The sequence below is a fragment of the Triturus cristatus genome, chromosome 9 (assembly GCF_964204655.1).
Source record: "Triturus cristatus chromosome 9, aTriCri1.1, whole genome shotgun sequence".
NCBI lineage: Eukaryota > Metazoa > Chordata > Amphibia > Caudata > Salamandridae > Triturus > Triturus cristatus.
Window position 1 is genome coordinate 337,853,991 of NC_140592.1, and position 20,599 is coordinate 337,874,589.

At 41.0% G+C, this 20,599-nt stretch overlaps 1 protein-coding gene across 1 annotated transcript in view; it reads left to right on the forward strand.

Annotated features, from left to right (window-relative positions):
- Window positions 1-20,599, forward strand: part of GNAT1 (G protein subunit alpha transducin 1) — a 182,626-nt gene that overhangs the window by 127,748 nt on the left and 34,279 nt on the right. The window contains exon 4 of the mRNA XM_085625083.1: window positions 8,019-8,176. Within this exon, the coding sequence (XP_085481209.1) occupies window positions 8,019-8,176 (158 nt within the window). The remainder of the gene's footprint in view (window positions 1-8,018; window positions 8,177-20,599) is intronic.

Here is a 20,599-nt window from a genome sequence, read left to right on the forward strand (position 1 = left end):
AACTTGAGCTGAATCTACTTGCTGTTCAATCCGCAAGACCCTATTTTCCATCGTAGACCACTAGTCGTCCAGATTTTGAAGCCTTTTTTTCGTTTCCTCCATGTAAAGCCACAAAGCACGTATCTCTTCAAGAAGTACATCCATAGTGATTGTAGGAGGAGATGCAATAGGTGAAGGAGGATCCTTTTTATGCGTTTTCCAGAAGATAGTATTGATGAATTGGTTGGTTTAGGAGTAAGCTTGTTGGTGGGCAGCGGGATATTAGATGAAGCTATCGGTGGTTCTTTAATGGGAAGTGATGGATTACTTCCAGAGTTCTCCATAGTTAATGACAGGGAATAAGGATTATGGTCTGCTAAAGAGGAGAGAGGCAATGAAGAACCAGTAACACGACGAGAAGATTTTGTTCTCCCCATAAAATGTTGAAAGAAAGTTGGAAACGCTGAAAATAACAAAACAGCGTGTAAAGATGAAAAGTCGTGGCAGCACGACAGGAGACGCCGTTGAAGTAACAGCAAGAAACTTCCCTGGAAAAAAGGGACTAAGAGCGAGAATTGAACAATAAACTGAGGCAGCTTATTTGTAGTCCATGCCTGCTTGACAGAGAGGCACTGATGAAATATGATGATAAGCGACAAAAACCATGTGAGAAAGAGTGCAATATTCTGCCGCAAATTGGTGCTCTTCAAACAGATAATTCTAGCTCTACCATTCAGTCAAATTGTAGCATAGAGTTACTTGAGATAGGAAAGTGCATTTTCATCATATACTACAGCACTGAGAAAAAAGACTGACTGAATGAAAAGATATTTAATAAAAAATATATCTTTCATTATCCATTATCTTCCATGGAAATATGCAAATTGCCCATTGGTAGGAGGATTGATAGGGCAAAAATAAACACGCTTTGACAATGAGGCATAAACGTTCCATTTTTTTCATGTAGAGAGCGCGGAGCTTTTTGAAGGAAAAACAAAATGGCGGGGACGAGTCCCGTGAAGGAAACGCTCCCGCCACTATTTTGATGTGTAAAACGCTCACCTGCAAAGTAAAATTCAGATGAAAAACCTCCAGAAACCTTTATCCACGGAGGACTTCATGTGGAAGCAGTAAAACGGTGAATAACTGCAGGGAGAAGCCGCCACATCTGCCGAGTCGCCACGGAACTCTTCTAGCCAGCAGCCATCTTTTTTTGGCGTCAAGCCACACCCCTCCATCATATACCACTTGACCTTACATCTACCTCTACTAAGGCATCACTCAAGTATGCCCCTAGACCATGGCGATTGCTGTTTATTACTATTTAACACCTAGGTCTGTTAACACATCTAGCTCATTTGATAGGTTGTTCTTAAAGTCAGAGGAGCATATTAGCAAGGACTTGCGATAATTATGGCAAAGCGCGCTTAGCGTTGGTTTTTTTATCGCCGGCTATCGCTGGATTTTATCGCAGAGATAACGCGTTATCATCAACGTTTATCTCAAAGGCGATATTAAATCCAGCGATAGCAGCGAATCCAAACAATAACGTGAGATATCCAGCGATAAAAATCCCATCGCTAATGGAAATCTTGCTAATAGGCAGGTGAGGACTTAAGCGTAGAATCCACCTCCCATTGACTATAATGAGTAAGTCAGGTTTCTACCAGGTGTAAAATCTAAGCGATAAACGCGGTTAGCGTGCGTTTTTTTATCGCTTCGCGGGCCTTGGTAATAGGCGGAAGGTGTTTTTGCGACTGCTTTCAGTCGTTTTCAAGTTGGGAACGCCTCCTTTGCATGTCATTAGCGATAAATATCACTGACATGCAAAGCGGTACAAAAACGGGTGCTATCGCCTGTAAGCTGTCGCTAACAAAAATATCGCCGCTTTAGCGGCAGAAAGTGCTTCTAAAGCAGGGATACTGCCCTTGCTAATATGCCCCAGAGTTTTTTGGGCTGACATTTTAAATGTTTTAAGCACAAAATAGAAATAGTACAACTGGGCACCTTGCCTGCTATTAATAATACAAAATGGCTGACTGGCTGCTGTGCAAGAGCCTCCAAAGCACCATGTTAGAGGAAGGATACAGGTGTCAATGTATCACTTACATTTACGCCCTAAATGTGAGTTTGGAGGATAATTTCAACCCCTGTCTCGTCAAGATTCAAATTTTGAATTTATGGTGATGTCTGCACCCCTGCAGCATTCCCTTGATAATGTTCGGCAGGTCACCCTTGCCAAATTTTATCTTGGGAAAATGTGAGGAAAACTCAATTACATTTTGACATAGTTATAATAAGCATCTCTTTCTGCATGTAATTCCCCATTTCTCCATGATGAACTCCTTAATGGAGGTATTTACAACACCTGTGAAACAGTATTTACAGCTTTTCGTAAATATCTACCAAGGTACGCTACACCTGCATTAGGGCCTTAGTTTCGGGCAAAATGGGGTTTTATCGTAAGAATCTGAAGCGACCTTTAATTTGCCTCTGATAAATAGAAGTTTCTATTGTCCATTTCTTTTCTACGGGAGAAATATTGGCCAGGTAACAGAGTGATAGGTGCAGCATCGACCTGTCTTTATTCTTGGCTGAAGTAGGGTAAAGGGGTTCTTTTAAAAATGTGCCTGTCGGAAATGTGAGATTACAAAATAGAATGGGACTCAATTGAGCCCACATTGCGAGTTGGCTGGTGTTTCGGCCAATAGTTACGGCACCCAATAAAATCTGACTCCACTGGAGTTGGAATTTACCTGTGTGATAAATAGCACCTATTACAAGTTTTGGGGGTATTAATAATATTATTTTGTTACTTAAGAAGCGCACTAATACCAGTAGCATCCTGGTGCTAAAAGCAGCAAGGGAGACTAGGAGAAAGGAAAGACCAGTGGTCTTACAAAATAGGGGAGTTATCAGAGCTTGCCTAACAGTGAGATGGATTTCTAGTGCTTGGGTCATCAAAGGGCGGGCATTGCAGAGCTTTGATATAACAAGCCAGAAGGACCTCTCATCAATTAAACTTTTGTTAACACCTAGGACTATGAACAATATCTGACCAGTGCATCCAAGAGCCAATTAAACTCTAAGGAGTCATCAACATTCTATGCGCAATGCATAGGGCTTTAAACTGGACACGTTGTTCTATATTGACAGTTAGTGTAAGGAGCATCGGGCACTGGAGACATGTTTGTATTTGTGTAGCTAGCACACAATCCAGAATAATGCTAATATTTTGGGGTTTATGACACCAAAATATGATCTTCCAGTAATTATAGGCCATTTTTCCCGCAGTAACTTTTTACAGACTTGGCCTGCCAATATTTACATCCAGAAAATTGTTGGGGTGCAGTGTTAGCCACAAAACTCATAATTTCTATAAGAACAGTAGCAGGAGTTCAAATCAAATCAAAAGATCTTTATTCGGTTACCATAAAAATAACCATAAAAGCACAGTGCAATAGACAGATTGTTAAAATTCCATAAAAAAATCATAATCATATCATGGCTCCATTAAGCACACATTTGATACATAGGTAAAATCACATTATAATGGATTTACGATAATTAATTTTTTTGGGGAAAAAGCGGGAGCAGCGGCAATAACAATTACTTCTTCTAAGAATTGCAGTGCCAGAAATGCGAGGCGACATTGTCTCAATCCGAATTTCTTTAGTACCGGAATAATCCATCTTCTTCTTGGTTTAATATAATATTTACAGAAGAATATTATGTGTATGGTTGACTGTACAGAAACGTCATCGCACGGGCATTTACATAGTACTCTTGACCAGTCATTTAATACAGGGAAACTTAAAGATCTACATAAAATATTCAGCCTGAAGAGTGTCAACAAGAATCGATCAAAATTGCCAAAAATTAAAGAAATATATGGTTGTATACTTGGGGTCAACAAAGTAAGATGATGAACTTGAACCGTTGATTTTTTCATTTCGGTTATAGCTCTGGTTTCACCCAGAAAACGTATACAGCTAGCTTTAAGTTTGTGGCTCATTAAAATATTCTATGTGTCCTAATTTTAATAGAAACATTTTGACATATTCTAACCATTTTATGTATTTGACCCTGTCAATCTCCAAAACGTCTGTTAAAATTTGGCGATTAAAAGTGGTTTAATCTGCCGTCCAAATTCTGTGCCACAAAAGGACAGGCTGAATCTTAATCATGTCCTATAGGTATGGCATGCCCAATTCCGAGTGACAGATATAATTTGAAGTACTTTCCGGTACTGCCAGAAGAAACTTAAAAAACATATTTTCCTTGCTCTGCAGTGCATTTATGATGACATAGCCCCAGATTCCAGCTCCATAGGCGGCTATTGCCACGCATTTTGCCCTATTAATGCATAGCAATTCCACCGGTGGACGTCTGCCTAATTTGCGACTAAAGTTTGATAGCGCCGTCAGTGACTTAATAAACAACAGCCGTCTAGCTTTAACTGCCTGAATCCATGCTCCTGACCAATCAAATAAAATCCCCAAATAGGAAAATGTTTTAGCACACTCAATAGGCCTTGAGTCTATAAAAAGGGTATTAATTTTCTTGTTTGATCCTGCCCCACAATTCAATGCGAACGTTTTGGAACAATTTATCTTAAGCCCTAAATTTGACATAAAATTAAAAAAAGAGTTAAAAGCCCTTTAGAGACCAAGCGGCGTATGAGCCATTAAGACCGCGTCGTCCGCGTTCAAGAGTGTAGGGATAGGGCGCTTCGCTGCTGTCGGCAGATCCCTGCACTCCTTAACTAAAACATGTTCTAAATTATTTATATATAATGTAAAGAGAAACGGGGCAAGTACACAGCCGTGCCTTACGCCTCTTAACACTCTAAAGTGACTAGTGCATTCGCCACCCAACCCATAGCGGACCCTCGCCTTAGCCCCTGAATAAAGCTGCCTCAAAAAAGCATATATTAAAACGTCCACGCCCATGCCCTCTAAAATCAACCACAGCTTATCGTGGATGACACAGTCGAACGCCGCCGTTAAGTCAACAAAAATCAAAAAGAATCTACCCCCTCTTGCCCTGGTATATTTATCTAAAATGATATGTAAGTTAAGGCCCTGTTCGACTGTGCCCAGACCCTTACGGAAGCCATAATAAAGGTCGCTTATGATAGCCTATTCCTCCTGCATTCTGTCCAGTAGAACCCGCCCAATAACCTTGACTGTTGAATCCAGCAATGAAATTGGCCGGAAGCAGGCTGGGTTCGTCCTATCACCTTTTTTAAAGATTGGCACAGTTACAGTTTCGTACCAGGTTGGTAGTAGGCCTCGTGAGCTACATGCGTTAAAAACTTGCGTTAAAAGAGGTCCCCATAGTGCTAAATTGGATTTAAAAAGATCTACCGGACTGCCATCAGGCCCTGGAGCCTTGCCTCCCTTACTTGAATTTATTGCTGTATTAACCTCACTAAGAGTAAAATCTAGAGATAGTTCTTAAGGGTTCACTAGGAGGCATAATATCAGCCATAATTGGCATGGTGCCCTGATTATCTATCACTGAAATGTCAAAGAATTTTGAATAGGGTAATATCTATTCTGATTCAGTAATACCGATCTCTACAGTTGCTATATCCTTATCAGCCAGGAAGGGCGCATTTACGGCCTTCCAAAAGGCAGAAGAATCACGATTTTCCGAGGCATCATGCATGGCGCGCCATGCTTCCTCTTTTAATGCCATCTTTCTCTTTCTTAATGCCCTCTTGTAATCTCTTCTAGCCTCTCTTATAAACTCCTGATTTCTCACTGTAGCATGTAGGGAACGTTTAAGTTTAGAATAAGCCGTTGTGCAGCAGGTGTAAAACCATCCTTGTTAATATGTAACTTTCTTTTTGCTTTGACAAGGAGTGTATCTTTAATATATTTTGAAATAGCAGAAATGTTTTCTGTAATTTCCTGATGTGACGACCTCTCATCCAAACAGGATAAAAACGTATCTTTACAATTCAACCCAACTTTTCTGATAAATTCCTCAGAATCTAAGTTAGCCCATCTACGTGCATATCCATTTTGCCTATTCAAGGTAATGTTATCTACGGAGTGAGAGGGAGCAGCTCTAGCATTGATACCCTGACTATACACCATCACATCTACACTTAAGGAAAAATGGTCACTTAAAGCGATCTCATGGGTATTAAAATCCTTAATATGTGAGGCATATCTGCTTGATGTTAATATAAAATCTATGGTAGAGGAAGTACCTCGACCGTTAAAGGTAGGTCGGAAAGGGACCATGGGTGAACACAAATTATTAGTGAAGCCCATATCAGATGTAAACATAACGTAATTCAGAAGATTTCTGTACGATGTATATGGGAAATGTGAAAAACTGAAACCTTTTTCATAGGAAATACCGCAAACCGCTTTGTCAGTGTATTGACGTAGGGAAGAATTAAAGTCCCCTCCCCAAATAACAAATACATCATTATTTATGTTAGGCTGTAGATTATGTAGATGACGGCTCACAGTTCTCAATATACCCTCAATCAGTTGTGGTGTAGCATTATTATAAAATTTCAGTATGATTATACAGAATGCGTGTTCTAAATGGAGGCTAATAATTTGATAATACCGTTCAGTAACATTTAGTACAATTTTCCTTATATTCAAGTAATTTGAGATATACGTGCAAAAAACTCTTTTGCCCTGCCATGGGATGATGTAATTGCTGGGGTATGGAAGGTTTTATAGCCACTTATATGGATAGGATCCACCACCCAAGTTTCTTGCAGGCTGAAAATGTCAAAATTACTCACACACTCAGTCCAAAGAGTGCTAGTCACCTTAGATTTTAATCCAGCAACATTCCAGAACAGGAACTGGCACTTATCCTTCCGTTCTTTACCACATTCGTTCCCCCTCCCATTATCTATGTCAGTTAATGTAGGGTCAGCTTGTATAGAAGGGGGTAGAATAGAAACGGTCAAAGTATTAACAGCTGAGTCATTTACTGTTTCTGCATTTACTACCGTAACAGTACAATGTGGAAGGATTTTTTCATTACTAGGTTGTGGAACCAGAGGTCCCTCTCCAAGAAGAACGCCCGTACTACTAGGTGCTACAGTCTGCGGTGGTTCCACCATTCGTGGTCAGTCAACTGATTCGAGATTAGTAAGTGTCTCGAAGCGATTAAAAGTTGGAACATTAACCTGGTGCGGATGGCTCGGGTTTGAAGTTCCCAGTAGCAGGAGTTACCAAACATATCAGAATTTAACAGGCTACTTGTAATGAGGGCCAAATGGTTTGGTGAAGTAGGAATCATGCTGCAAATTTGGGGAACTCCTTCCCACCAAACCCATGAGTCCACCACCTCATTTAGGGGTGGGGTAATCTTTAGGGTCCTGACAGCAGAGCCTCAGCTAACTTCCCACTTAAATGCCGATGGCCAGCTACTCTTTTGTGAAAAGGCCGCCGGTATCTTTGCACCAGAAGGCACAAGGCATGGCAGATCTCTGCATGGAAGATTATTAAGCACCACAAGTGCACAGAGAAAACTCCCTGAGCATCAGGACTATGATTTATTGTTCTGAAGAAAAGATCCCCCATTTTTTCCCCGGCAAAATGAAAGTAATGCTAAGCATTACTTTTTTGGCAAAAGTTCTACCACTGTATCAGCTGAAAGGTTTAGTAAAAAAGTGCCATTCCTTAATAATACGAAGAATATAATGTCTGTAGGACTTCTAATCAGGATATGATTTCAAGTTCTTCCAATTTTTTTACAGCAATTTCTTTCTTTAATTTCTTGCCAGAGAAATTATTTAATTAATGAATCCCAAAACACTTGCCCTGGGGTGTTGACACGTGCATATGATTTTCTGACAAGATAATTTATGCACTGCATCTGCAGAGAAAATTGTACCTTGATAACATAGCCTTAATTTGAATAATGTATTTTTTATATGCTGTGCTTGCTCTTACTCTTGCCTCAAATTGTACTGATTGCTGTTGGTAAATGCCTCTTCAGGCAATTTTCTACTTTTCAAATTTTCAAACCTATCCTTACTTTTTGCCCTGCAGGATGATTCTCGGAAATTGATGCACTTGGCTGATACCATTGATGAGGGACAGATGCCCAAGGAGATGGCTGACATCATCTCGCGTCTTTGGAAAGACTCAGGCGTCCAGGCCTGCTTCGACCGGGCCTCAGAGTACCAACTCAATGACTCGGCCAGCTAGTAAGGGATTTTTTTGATGCAAATATTACATCTTTAAGAATATGAGAGCATATGAGAAAATTGAATGTAGAAATTCCCATAATGAAGTGGGTAGACGCTAGTGTTTGTGTTGTTTAGACGTATTTTCAGAGTGATGGTGCTTGGAGAAAGTTCAAAAGTTCTCCATGAGGGAAATGTTTAAAGGCACAGTGAAAGATACAGGTAGTAAGAGACAACATAAATGGGTGAATTGTGTGACAGAGGATAGAACTGAAGACTAGAAAGGGATAAAGGCAGGATAGAATGAGATATTTGATTGGAGAGCTTTATCAACAGAGTAAAAATCACCGAGAAGGGAGGGATTCGAGAGATTTCAAATGAAAACTCGGTAAGAATGGGAAGGAAAGGGAGATTGAATCTGGCACTTAGGAGGATGCTAAGAAATATGATGATATTATGTTTCATGTCTAGCCTTTAAATGTATATAATTAACACCCATGATAATTGGAAGACCTGGTGAAGTCCCCATTATTATTTAAAAGTACAATAAAGATTGAAAATTCTGCCCGAGATGGTTAAAAGGGTCAGCATGGAGCTCGATGCTCGTCTAGATCATAAAGGAAGGACTAGAAAAGAGGAGTAGAGTAAGAGAGAGATAGACATACAGACAGAGAGAATGAAAGACGGGTACAAGAAGGCACTAAAGAACATGGGAATGTACAGAGAGATAAAGGCTCTACAAGAATTGGAAAAGAGAGAGAGAGAGAGAACTAAAGAGCTAAGCTTCTTCAGCCTACAGATGCCTACTCTGCTTTTGTGCTTCCCTCTAGCATTTAAATGTTCCATGTGTGGTGGTATCAAGGTTCAGGTGTCTCTTTTTCTTTCGATTTAACCAAAGATGCTGCTGTTGGTACTAAGTAACGCTACTCATGTTCTACAAATTGCTATTCACAAACCTACAAGAGGAGACCTCCGCCTACACCTCTCCAATCTTTAATGTGTGGAGATCTCCATACATGTACAGCTAAATTTTAATAGTACATGTGGGAGGGACGGAAATAGTGGCTGGAAAATGGGAAATATTGGCTACTAAATGGGAGTGGTGTAGGGAGAAGTAAGGAGGGGTTAATGAAGAAACACGGCGAGGTTTAGGTTGGGTCTTGCACCCGTCCATAAAGGAGTAATCACATTCCTATTTACAAACTGTGCTTATAAAGTTACTACAGCCAATAAGGACCCATGACAGTAGTAAATAATGTTCTCTAGCTCAAACCTCGAGAAGTCCAGCACCCATACATGGCCAACCCCTGCTACTGCAACACCTCCCACAGAAAATAATGGAGGCAGGGACTTAAACTAACTTCTATCTATCTATCTATCTATCTATCTATCTATCTATCTATCTATCTATCTATCTATCTATCTATCTATCTATCTATCTATCTATCTATCTATCTATCTATCTATCTATCTATCTATCTATCTATCTGTATATATGTCTATATATATATATATATATACTTGAAGATGAAGGATGACAAGAAAACAACAGCCAGCCAGGGCAAAAATCTGGATCCCAAAGGATACAATGAGTCACAAAGAAATAAAATATCCAAGAAAGAAGTGACTCAAACAGATAGATTCACCAAAGAACAAAAATATATTTCCACTACAACGTTTCAGCTTCCGCCTTCCTCAGGTAGTACAAGATGGTTTGCTCTGTGGCTGCAAAGATGACACAGCTGAATTTTCAAAAAGCATCATGAGTGAAGATTCCATTTGGAATGTGGAATCAATGCAGTCCTGAGAGATCTTGAGATATGCAGTAATCAGGCTGTGTTGTCAGTAATGTTCAGTCCATCTGGATGCAGTGATTTTAAACGGTACATCCAGAAGTTTTTCCTGAAGTCCAGTAGTTCTTCTTTTGAAACATGTTCCACGGGGGAAATCTTCAAATCTAATAGTGAATGATCCACAAGGTTAAAATGATTGGCTACAGGCTGGTCAATTTTCTTATTAATTATTGCCGATTTGTGGTTCCTGAATCGTGTACGGGGGTCATTCACTGTTTGGCCTACATATTGTTTTTTACAGCTTTGCCGTTGGCACTGAATCACATAAATAATGCATGATGAGCGACATGTAAGATGCTGCCTTATTGCATAGGTCCTTCTCGTAACAGAACTAGTTACAGATGATGTTTGTAAAAGATATTCACACGTGATGCACCTTTTAGAGTCACAGCAATGAACCCCTGCATTTGTTACAGCTTGCTTGAGTTCAGCTCTCACAATAAGAGATCGTAAATTTGGAGCTCTGCGGTAAGCAATGACTCGCGGTTTTTGAAAAACCTTTTGCAATTTTTCACAAGTGGACAGTAAGGGAAATGTTTTTTGCATTATATTTCTGTAGTTGGGAGCTGATGGATGATAGTCAACTACAAATGGAGTTCTGTCACTTTTGTTTCTGCCGTTGGTATTCCAAATAAGTGCTTCTCTGGGTAACTGCAAAGACTTGTTAATTTGTTGCTGTATGATATGTAGAGGATAGCCTTGCCTTTTAAATAATGTAGCAAGCTCCTGTAGATGGTCTTTACAGGTTTCCTCATTGCTGCAGATGTGTCTTATTCTGAGTGCTTGGCTGTAGATGATGCTCAGTTTAGTGTGGTGTGTGTGACATGAAGTCCAGTTTAGATACAAATGAGCATCTGTAGGCTTATGGTACAGATCAGTTGTAATTTTGTGTTCATGAATGGTGAGTAGCACATCCAGAAAAGGGAGATGGGGCTTCTGTTTAGTATTGCTGCTGGTAAATTTGATGGTAGGATGGATATTGTTGATATAAGCTGTAAATTGTTCCAATGTTCTACTTCCTGCATTCCATATTATAAATATGTCATCAATGTATCGTAGCCATGCCAGTGGTTTGATGCTAGAAGTAGCAAGTATACAGTTCTCTAGTTTGCCCATGAATATATTTGCATAGGATGGAGCCATCTGAGTGCCCATGGAAGTCCCTTATATCTGCAGATAGTGTTTGCCATTGAATGTAAAATTGTTGGATTTAAGGATAACTCTTGCAAAGTTGGTAAGCACATTTGTTGATGGCCTATTCGCAGTTCTATTATTAAGAGCTTCAGATAATGCCATAAGCCCATCCTCATGTGGTATATTGGTGTATAATGATGTAACATCAAATGTAGCCAGAAGAGTATCATCATCAAATGTGTAGGTTTGGTTTAATTTTTCAATAATCTGAAGGAAGTGACTGGTATCTTTAACAAATGATGGAAGTTCCTGTACAATGGGCTGGAGGTGCAGGTCGACAAATAAAGATAGTCTCTCAGTGTCTGTGTCATTGCCAGAGATGATGCGATGGCCAGGATTGTTCATTTTGTGAATTTTGGGAAGCATATGGAATCTCCCAGATCTTGGTTCGGGATGAACAAGTATATCTGCTGTTGTTTCATCAATGAGGATTAAGCTCCTGTATCTTACAACCATGTTCTTAATTTCTTTGTTCAAGTCTTCTGTGGGATCAGTTTCTAAAAGTTTGTAAGTGTTGGTATCCATTAGTTGTCTCATTCCTTCCTCAATATAATCACTTACTTTCATGGCAACCACTGCACCACCTTTTTCTGACGGTTTTATAATTACATCCATTCTCTGTTGAAGGAGGTGAAGAGCTTTTCTTTCTTCTCGGGTAATGTTATCAAAAATCCTTTTAGGTGTTGATTCCTTGATGAGTTTGTTGATGGACAAAATGTATGTATCAAGGACAGGATTTCTACCACATTGAGGAGTCCATGATTTGGGATGGTGAATCTTCCTAAATGGATCTGGAAGGTAGCTTGACAGATCAACATTAGAATTATTGTAAAAGTATTCTGCAAGTCTGCATCTTCTCTCGAAGGTTTTTAGGTCTCTCATCATGTTGGCAGTATTATGGTCTTTCGGTACAGGACAGAAATAGAGGCCTTTGCTCAAAAGGTTCAATTCACCTGGTGATAGGAGCCCTTCAGTCAAGTCAATAACTGGGTCGGATGTCTGGAAGGGTTGTAGCTGGCTGATGCTATGCAGCCTTTTTTGTCTTATAAATCTTTTATTCTTTTTACACTGTTTACTCACAGGGCTTTCACTGACAAGAAAATCTCCAAAAACATATATACATACATATTCTATTCACAACCTGTTCATAAAGTAAAAACAGGCACCGGATATCACTTGTTAATCCACTCAGTTTTATTGCAGTAAATCAGCCAATGTGACGCATTTCAGCTGAGGCACTGGCCTTTCTCTCGTATATCTATATATATATATATATATTTATTTCAAAGGACTCCCGGTCTGAAGGTGCACTCGCAAGCAGTCAATTGACGGCACCGGCTTCACCTCTACAAGATTAAAATCGCTTCGCCTTACGCGTTTCAGAGCGTTTCTGCTCCTTGTTCACAGGCATCTTCCTACGTGACACAGCAGGCAGTCAGGGAGGCTTTTCACAGCGTGCTCTTTAATACGCCCTCCAGTGGGCAGCAGGTGACAACAGCTAATATTGCATGCTGGTATTTGTGGTTTGTACATGTCCTTTAGTAGGTTACAAGCCCCCGTGATCCATTCATTACCTTAGTTGGTCCTGCTTTTCACTCTATTCAGGAAAGTATTCTACCCTCCAGTGGGTTACTCATAAAGGAGTCGCCGCATTCTGTGTTTGAAGTCCGATTTACTGCTTGCCCCATGTGAAGACTTCGAAGGGTTCAGTGTCTCTGGGGTCCCGCATTCTGGGCCAGGCGGTGCAACCTTCGCGGCTGGGTCTGCCGCATATCATGTTTATTTCAAAGGACTCCCGGTCTGAAGGTGCACTCGCAAGCAGTCAATTGACGGCACCGGCTTCACCTCTACAAGATTAAAATCGCTTCGCCTTATGCGTTTCAGAGCGTTTCTGCTCCTTGTTCACACTTCACAGGCATCTTCCTACGTGACACAGCAGGCAGTCAGGGAGGCTTTTCACAGCGTGCTCTTTAATACGCCCTCCAGTGGGCAGCAGGTGACAACAGCTAATATTGCATGCTGGTATTTGTGGTTTGTACATGTTCTTTAGTAGGTTACAAGCCCCCGTGATCCATTCATTACCTTAGTAGGTCCTGCTTTTCACTCTATTCAGGAAAGTATTCTACCCTCCAGTGGGTTACTCATAAAGGAGTCGCCGCATTCTGTGTTTGAAGTCCGATTTACTGCTTGCCCCATGTGAAGACTTCGAAGGGTTCAGTGTCTCTGGGGTCCCGCATTCTGGGCCAGGCGGTGCAACCTTCGCGGCTGGGTCTGCCGCATATCATGTTTATTTCAAAGGACTCCCGGTCTGAAGGTGCACTCGCAAGCAGTCAATTGACGGCACCGGCTTCACCTCTACAAGATTAAAATCGCTTCGCCTTACGCATCTTCCTACGTGACACAGCAGGCAGTCAGGGAGGCTTTTCACAGCGTGCTCTTTAATACGCCCTCCAGTGGGCAGCAGGTGACAACAGCTAATATTGCATGCTGGTATTTGTGGTTTGTACATGTCCTTTAGTAGGTTACAAGCCCCCGTGATCCATTCATTACCTTAGTAGGTCCTGCTTTTCACTCTATTCAGGAAAGTATTCTACCCTCCAGTGGGTTACTCATAAAGGAGTCGCCGCATTCTGTGTTTGAAGTCCGATTTACTGCTTGCCCCATGTGAAGACTACGAAGGGTTCAGTGTCTCTGGGGTCCCGCATTCTGGGCCAGGCGGTGCAACCTTCGCGGCTGGGTCTGCCGCATATCATGTTTATTTCAAAGGACTCCCGGTCTGAAGGTGCACTCGCAAGCAGTCAATTGACGGCACCGGCTTCACCTCTACAAGATTAAAATCGCTTCGCCTTACGCGTTTCAGAGCGTTTCTGCTCCTTGTTCACAGGCATCTTCCTACGTGACACAGCAGGCAGTCAGGGAGGCTTTTCACAGCGTGCTCTTTACCACAAATACCAGCATGCAATATTAGCTGTTGTCACCTGCTGCCCACTGGAGGGCGTATTAAAGAGCACGCTGTGAAAAGCCTCCCTGACTGCCTGCTGTGTCACGTAGGAAGATGCCTGTGAACAAGGAGCAGAAACGCTCTGAAACGCGTAAGGCGAAGCGATTTTAATCTTGTAGAGGTGAAGCCGGTGCCGTCAATTGACTGCTTGCGAGTGCACCTTCAGACCGGGAGTCCTTTGAAATAAATATATATATATATATATATACAGATATATATCATCTACTGGCGGTCGCCAGTAGATAGTTATAGTTAGGACCGTGTTTCCATAGGAAATCTCAAAATTCTATTTTGAATAACTGTGGTGCCGGTTGACGAATCTTCGCGAAATGTTCAAAACTAATGGGGCGCTCCGCTCAGCTCCTACCCTGAAAGTCTCGGGGGGATTCGTCAAGTGGGGGCCGAGAAAAAAGGGGGGTCCCAAAACGCGTTTTCATCATGCATTTTCCCATAGAACCTTTAGTCGAAGGTACAGCCCGAACGGCTGAACAGAATTACTTGAAATTTGGCAAAGAGGTAGTCCTCAGGTCAGGAAAGTGCCTTTTGCATATATGGAGTCAATCTGTTCAGTAGTTCCTGAGAATATTGAATTAAAAGCACATAAATATCTATAAGCGCGCACCCTGCGCGCACTGTGCGTGCATCTTAACGTGCGCGAGCGTAATTCTGATTGGTGGTTAAATGTCAGCCAACGCTCGAATCGGTCGAAATCAGGAAGTGACGGCCGCAATTTTGTTTGTTTTGAGTGCGAGAGTGAAAAAGGAAGGTGGCGAACGTGAAAAGGGGGCAGGGTAGAGAGTTCCTGACCCCCTAGCCTTTGTCAGGGGGTCCCTGAAGGACCCCAAAGGCAGACAAAAACATTTTAATTTTTTTCAAAAAATTGCGGGGTGCGCGCACAGTGTGCGCACCGTGAAAAATCCAAAAAAAAACCAAAAACTTTTTAATACGTAGTTATTGTAAAATAAATATATAAAAAATATAATAATACATACATAACTTAGCAATTAAAAAAACGTACAAATTCACTGAAAAATCCATAGGTTTCACACACGTTATAGTTAGAAATTAGCATTTTAAAAACCTTGCAAATTCACTTAAAAAACCATAGGTTTCACACAAGTTATAGTTAGGTGGACATTTCACTCGTAAAAAACCAATGAAATTCCCCCGTTATAGTTAGTTCAGATACATGCCCTAAGGGCAAGTATGTGCAACATATGGCACTTTAAAAAAATCAAAAAAGTGCTTTTTTAAAGAAAATCGCGAATTACCACCAACTTGAAGTTGGTGATAATTTGCAATTCCTTAAGGCCAATTAGCAAATTTCTGGTGCTTCCAGAATTGCATTTAAGGAATCACAATTTGCAATTCCTTAATTGCATTCGCAAAATAGAGAATTGCAAATTTTGCAATTCTCTATTTTGCGATTACTTTTTGGGATGATACATCCCAAAAGGCTTTTTCCAATTTGCAAACGGGCCGATTCTGAGAATCTGCCCGTTTGCAAACGGGAAAAAGGCTTGATTCATATGGCCCATAATCCTCTCTCCCTCTGCAAACAGAGTATCAGTCTCTGGGATTTTATCATATCACACAAAGTAAATATCATCTTCATTACTAACTGCATTAAAGTACACTCGGCCCAAGACATTTCTTTAGCCATCCCTGACAGCTTCATCATTGCATTCCTTAATAGAAAAAGCCAACAAGGAGGTGGCATAGCTATTACTCACTGCTTAGAGTTTTCCTGCACCAATTCAAACTTAAAAGGGATTAGTAACACTGAATTCCTCATATTTAGCATTAAAATTAACAATCACCTTTCCTTCACCAGGTCATTCTTTTATAACCCTTCTTGCCTTGCCCCCAAGGTTGCATCATGCATATGCTTAAGCTGTCCATCTTTACTCTGATTGCCGATTTCAATTTCCACACTGACGCTAAGTCCAGATTCCTGGCTGGCTGACCTCAACCTCACCCGGCAGGTTACAACCCCTAAAATTACGGCTTGAAACATGATCAACCACATTTTTTATAACATATACACATTGAATACCAGCAGCCCTATTCATCTAACTTGGATGGACCACTATGTAATCCCTTTTGAATGTCTTTTAGCCCCATGCCAGTGTGCTCCTTCGAACACCATCACCAGCAGACACTGGCACAAAATTAACTCAGAGAATTCTCCCAGGCTACTCAACTTCAAACATTTCCTCTTACAGAGGGATATTACCAAAGACCTAGATAAATTGAAGGCATATATTTTCACATATATTATAAATATCTGCACTTGCCCTAGGAGCTGGTCCCCTTCTTCACCCTGATGTTCATCTACTCTTTGAGCAAAGAGAAAAAAGTGAAAAAAACCTGAATGCAGTTGGAGGATCCAGTATTCAAAGGAATCCAAGAAAATATACAAAGCCTCACTCACATCTTAGCATAAACAGATTATGCTAGCCTGGGTCAATTCTACAAAGATAGAATTCAAGCTACATCCTGAGCAAAGAAGCTTTTAAAATTGTCAAATCCCTACTCAACCCTACTTCCTTTGTTAAAGGAGTCATCCCTTCACAAGAATTTTGTGATAACCTCACAACATACTTCCACAGCCAAGTAGATATGTTCTACACCATCTTCCTAGTCCAGCTCCATCTCCCTCCCTCCAGGTCAAAGGTAATTCTATTACACAACCTAAGCCAGTCCTTATGCAATCCCATCCCATTATTAACCAGGAAACCCACAAGGCTCTTACAATCTGCCACCCAGGTTCACCTGATGAACCTTTCCCACCCCAAATCTTCAAAATAGCCACTGAAACATTTAATTTCCCTCTCTGTCAACTGTTTAACCTTTCTAACTCCTCAGTAGAGAGGCTACTTGGAAACATGCCAAAATGCTAAAAAAGATGGTGAATTCTCTATTTTTAACTACCCAGAAGATAACCGCTTACTGGATGACAGCCAATCTTGGTTAAGATCCAGTCATAGCACACAAACAGTGTTCCTAGCTAGCATAGAACAGATTAGGGCCACTCCTGATGCAGGCGGTCAGCAGCTCTTATTCCCCTTGACAGCTCTTTGGCCTTTGACACAGTCTCCCACAGCATCCTTATCCAGCGCCTGCAGAAAGTAGGATGCCAGCACCATGCCCCAAAATGGCTTTTGCCTTTTCTGACTAGCAGATTGCAATCTGTCCTGCTTACCAGCCTCCTTCTTGATCCACTGTGGAGGACCACAAGGCTCTTCCATCAGCCCCACCTTAATTAATGCCTACATGCAGTAGTGGCTCGCACAGGTAAGAGCAGTGAGGCGGCGGGGCAGAGGCGGGGTGGGGGGTGTTGAAAGTCGACAGACGACAGGATAAGTAATAAGAAATAAATAAATAAAACCGCGCGAGCTCAAGGTAAGTGGTTTTATTTATTTATTTATTTCATATTACGTATCCCATAGTCTGTTAACTTCCTCCACTCCCGCCGTGCCCCGCCTCACCGCTCTTACCTGTGCGAGCCGCTACTGCCTACATGCCACCCCCTTTGTGTGGTCCTTCAGATTCTCCATTGAATTATATTCTGATGACACTCAGCTACTCTTCACCATAGAAAACTACACATCTTCCTGTCATCAACAATTGAAAAACTGCCATTCTGCCATAGCTGCCTAGATGCATGAGAGTGGCTTAAAACTCAACTTCAATAAAACCAAACTCATCGTCTTTGGGAGAGACAATTTAGCAATTCTCTCTGGTGATTCACAGAAATGGGCACCACTCCTACCTCATCTGTTACAAATCTAGTGTTCAAAATCAGTTGTGACATTTCTTTAAAGAAAAAAGAAGAGTGCACCCTTGCAACCTTGAAATTGCATTCTCAATTTGTGATTCTATAATTGGTAATCGCAAATTGAGAATGTCTTCCCATTCATACCTAGAAGGTAGTCTTTATTTGTGAATCTCAATTTGCGATTCGCAAATAAGGAATATGTAGGATTCGCAACATTTTTAGCAAATCCTACATACATTGCATTTTGCGATTCTCTAATTGTGATTCGCTAAAATTGCAATTTGAGAATCGCAAAACTCTTTTTTGATACATATGGCCCTTAGTTGGCATCAGTTGAGAGTGTTTATGAAGAGGTGATTAGGACTTCAAGTGTGTGTGGGCTTAGGTGAGGTCCTAATGTCAAAAAACGTTTGCAATGGAGGGAAGAGGCTGGCCAAAGACGCATAAGGCAATACAAAGGGCTGAATATTCACCTAAATTATGAGTGAGGTGGTGTTAGGTAAAGTAATACATAACACCTTGTGGATCTAGGTGAGAAGAAGCATGGGGTCTGATGAGAGATGACGCCGAGGTGTGGATGAGCACAGACGGTGTTTGATTTTTGTGCATCCTTGCCCCATGCACGCCCACTGTGCGCAGCCATGCAATAGCACCACCTTGAGCGCGACTCGTGCTATGCAGTAAATGATGCTCAGAGCGCACAAAGCGAAAAGTTAAAAAAATAGTACTCAATTGAGTCTCTGAATCCACTCAGTGTAGAGAAACCATTCCAGTTGTTGATTGGGAGTTATGAACCTTACTAACATACAAGGTAAGAACAACACAGAAGTAGAGTATAGACTGGCTACTCAACAGCGCCAGCTATGAGGTGCGCCATGCAGAGGGGTGTGACCCAGTTCAAAAAAACAAGAGTAAAGTGGTGGCAAGCAAAATAAAAATCAAATTGGAGACCGGGTGCTCCTGTGTTCCAGGCCCCTGGCCGTGATCACTACAAGGAAATAAAATAAAAGCTAAAATAGAAGTGAGTAAGAAATCATTAAAATATAACAAAGGCTCAGTTGAATCTCTGAATCGACTCAGTGGAGAGAAACTGTGCCACTTGTTGATTGGGAGCCAAGCACTTTTCCTTACATTCAAGGAAAGAACAACGCAGTAGTCCAGGTACTCACCCCTGTAATGTAACATAAATTTATTTAAAAACGTATTAAATTAAGTTAAATTAATGCTATGCATACCTTTAGTAGTTTTTACTACACATTAATAAATATAAATATTTTACTTTAGGTGTGTGTTAATCTGTAAAGAATAATTTTAAATTATCAGATTGAAATTAATTAAATATTTAATTCAAAATAAAGTTAATAGTGCTGTGGCATTTTTGATTTTGTTCTATGTTAAGAATGAATATAAGATCAATTTACATTAATATTTAATATAAAAGTATGTTAGTACTTTTTTAAGTTTAATAAACCTTTTTACTTTTCCCTTTACTTTCCTGTCATAGAGAGATCTGCTCCAGTGGCAGAAATCTCCCTCTTGTTGTGAAAAGTTACTAGTAGTAATTTTACACGTATAAATCAGGCTTCCCCCCTCAATTCAGGGGGTGAAGACATTTAAGTCTACACTTTGTAGTAAATTTAGACTAGTAAATGGCTACTTGCAAAAATTAGTAAATTCACTACAAATTATAAGAGTAAATTTACATGGGTAGATCTACTCGCGTGTATGTTTACCTTTATGAATAGGTCTCGAAGATTGTAGCTCAGGTGGATTCCTCATAGTAGTTTAGAAAAGTGTCACTGATGTTTAAGAACACTTATTTTGTATCAGTGATAAGCAAATTTGACTTGCATCTGTGCTGAAGTTGGGTACCACCAATTCAATAAGTACAGACTTTTTGCTTTTTGGATCACCTGGTGTTGGTCTTTTTACGGGGGGTGCTTTTCACTAACTACATGTGTCTCACCCACACTAATCACATGGCAAATGGACTGCACGTGTTTGCCGCCAGTGTCTGTCTTTTAAGATAAGGCAGCTGTGACACTCTAAGGGTAAGGTGCCCTTGGCTGGTTAGACACGGGTACACATGCATGTGCACACGTGTGCGGGCTGAGCATGGGAGACTACTGTTGTGTGCAGCCCAATAACTGCACAGGCAGTCTGGTACAGTGGGAACTCTGCGGGATTAGAACCTGACCTCGGTTAGGCATTATAATGTTGGTGTGTACTAGTAGGTAATGTCAGTGCAATTTAGAGTTTTGTCTGTAGTGACACCTTATTACACGCACAGGAAGGGAATGGCTTCAGAGTGCAGTTTTGCTTCCCTTTGGCCTAAAGAGACCAGTGATGTATTGAGATGGGATGTAACCTGGGAGAGAATATAAAATATGTAAGTTCCAAAAAGATATCTCTACAAATTATGGGTCATCCAGAATTGTCATATTTCTCTGACTCAGCTCAGGATCAGAGCCCGGACCTTTTGTCACCCTGCTGTGCACAGTTAACTACATCTCTCTCCAGTAGCAGGAACAAAGGCCTCCCCGAACAAAGGGAGTAATTAACACTGCTTCACTCAGCTCCTGAAGATGAAAGGGGTAGGGCGGAAGGATCTGCAT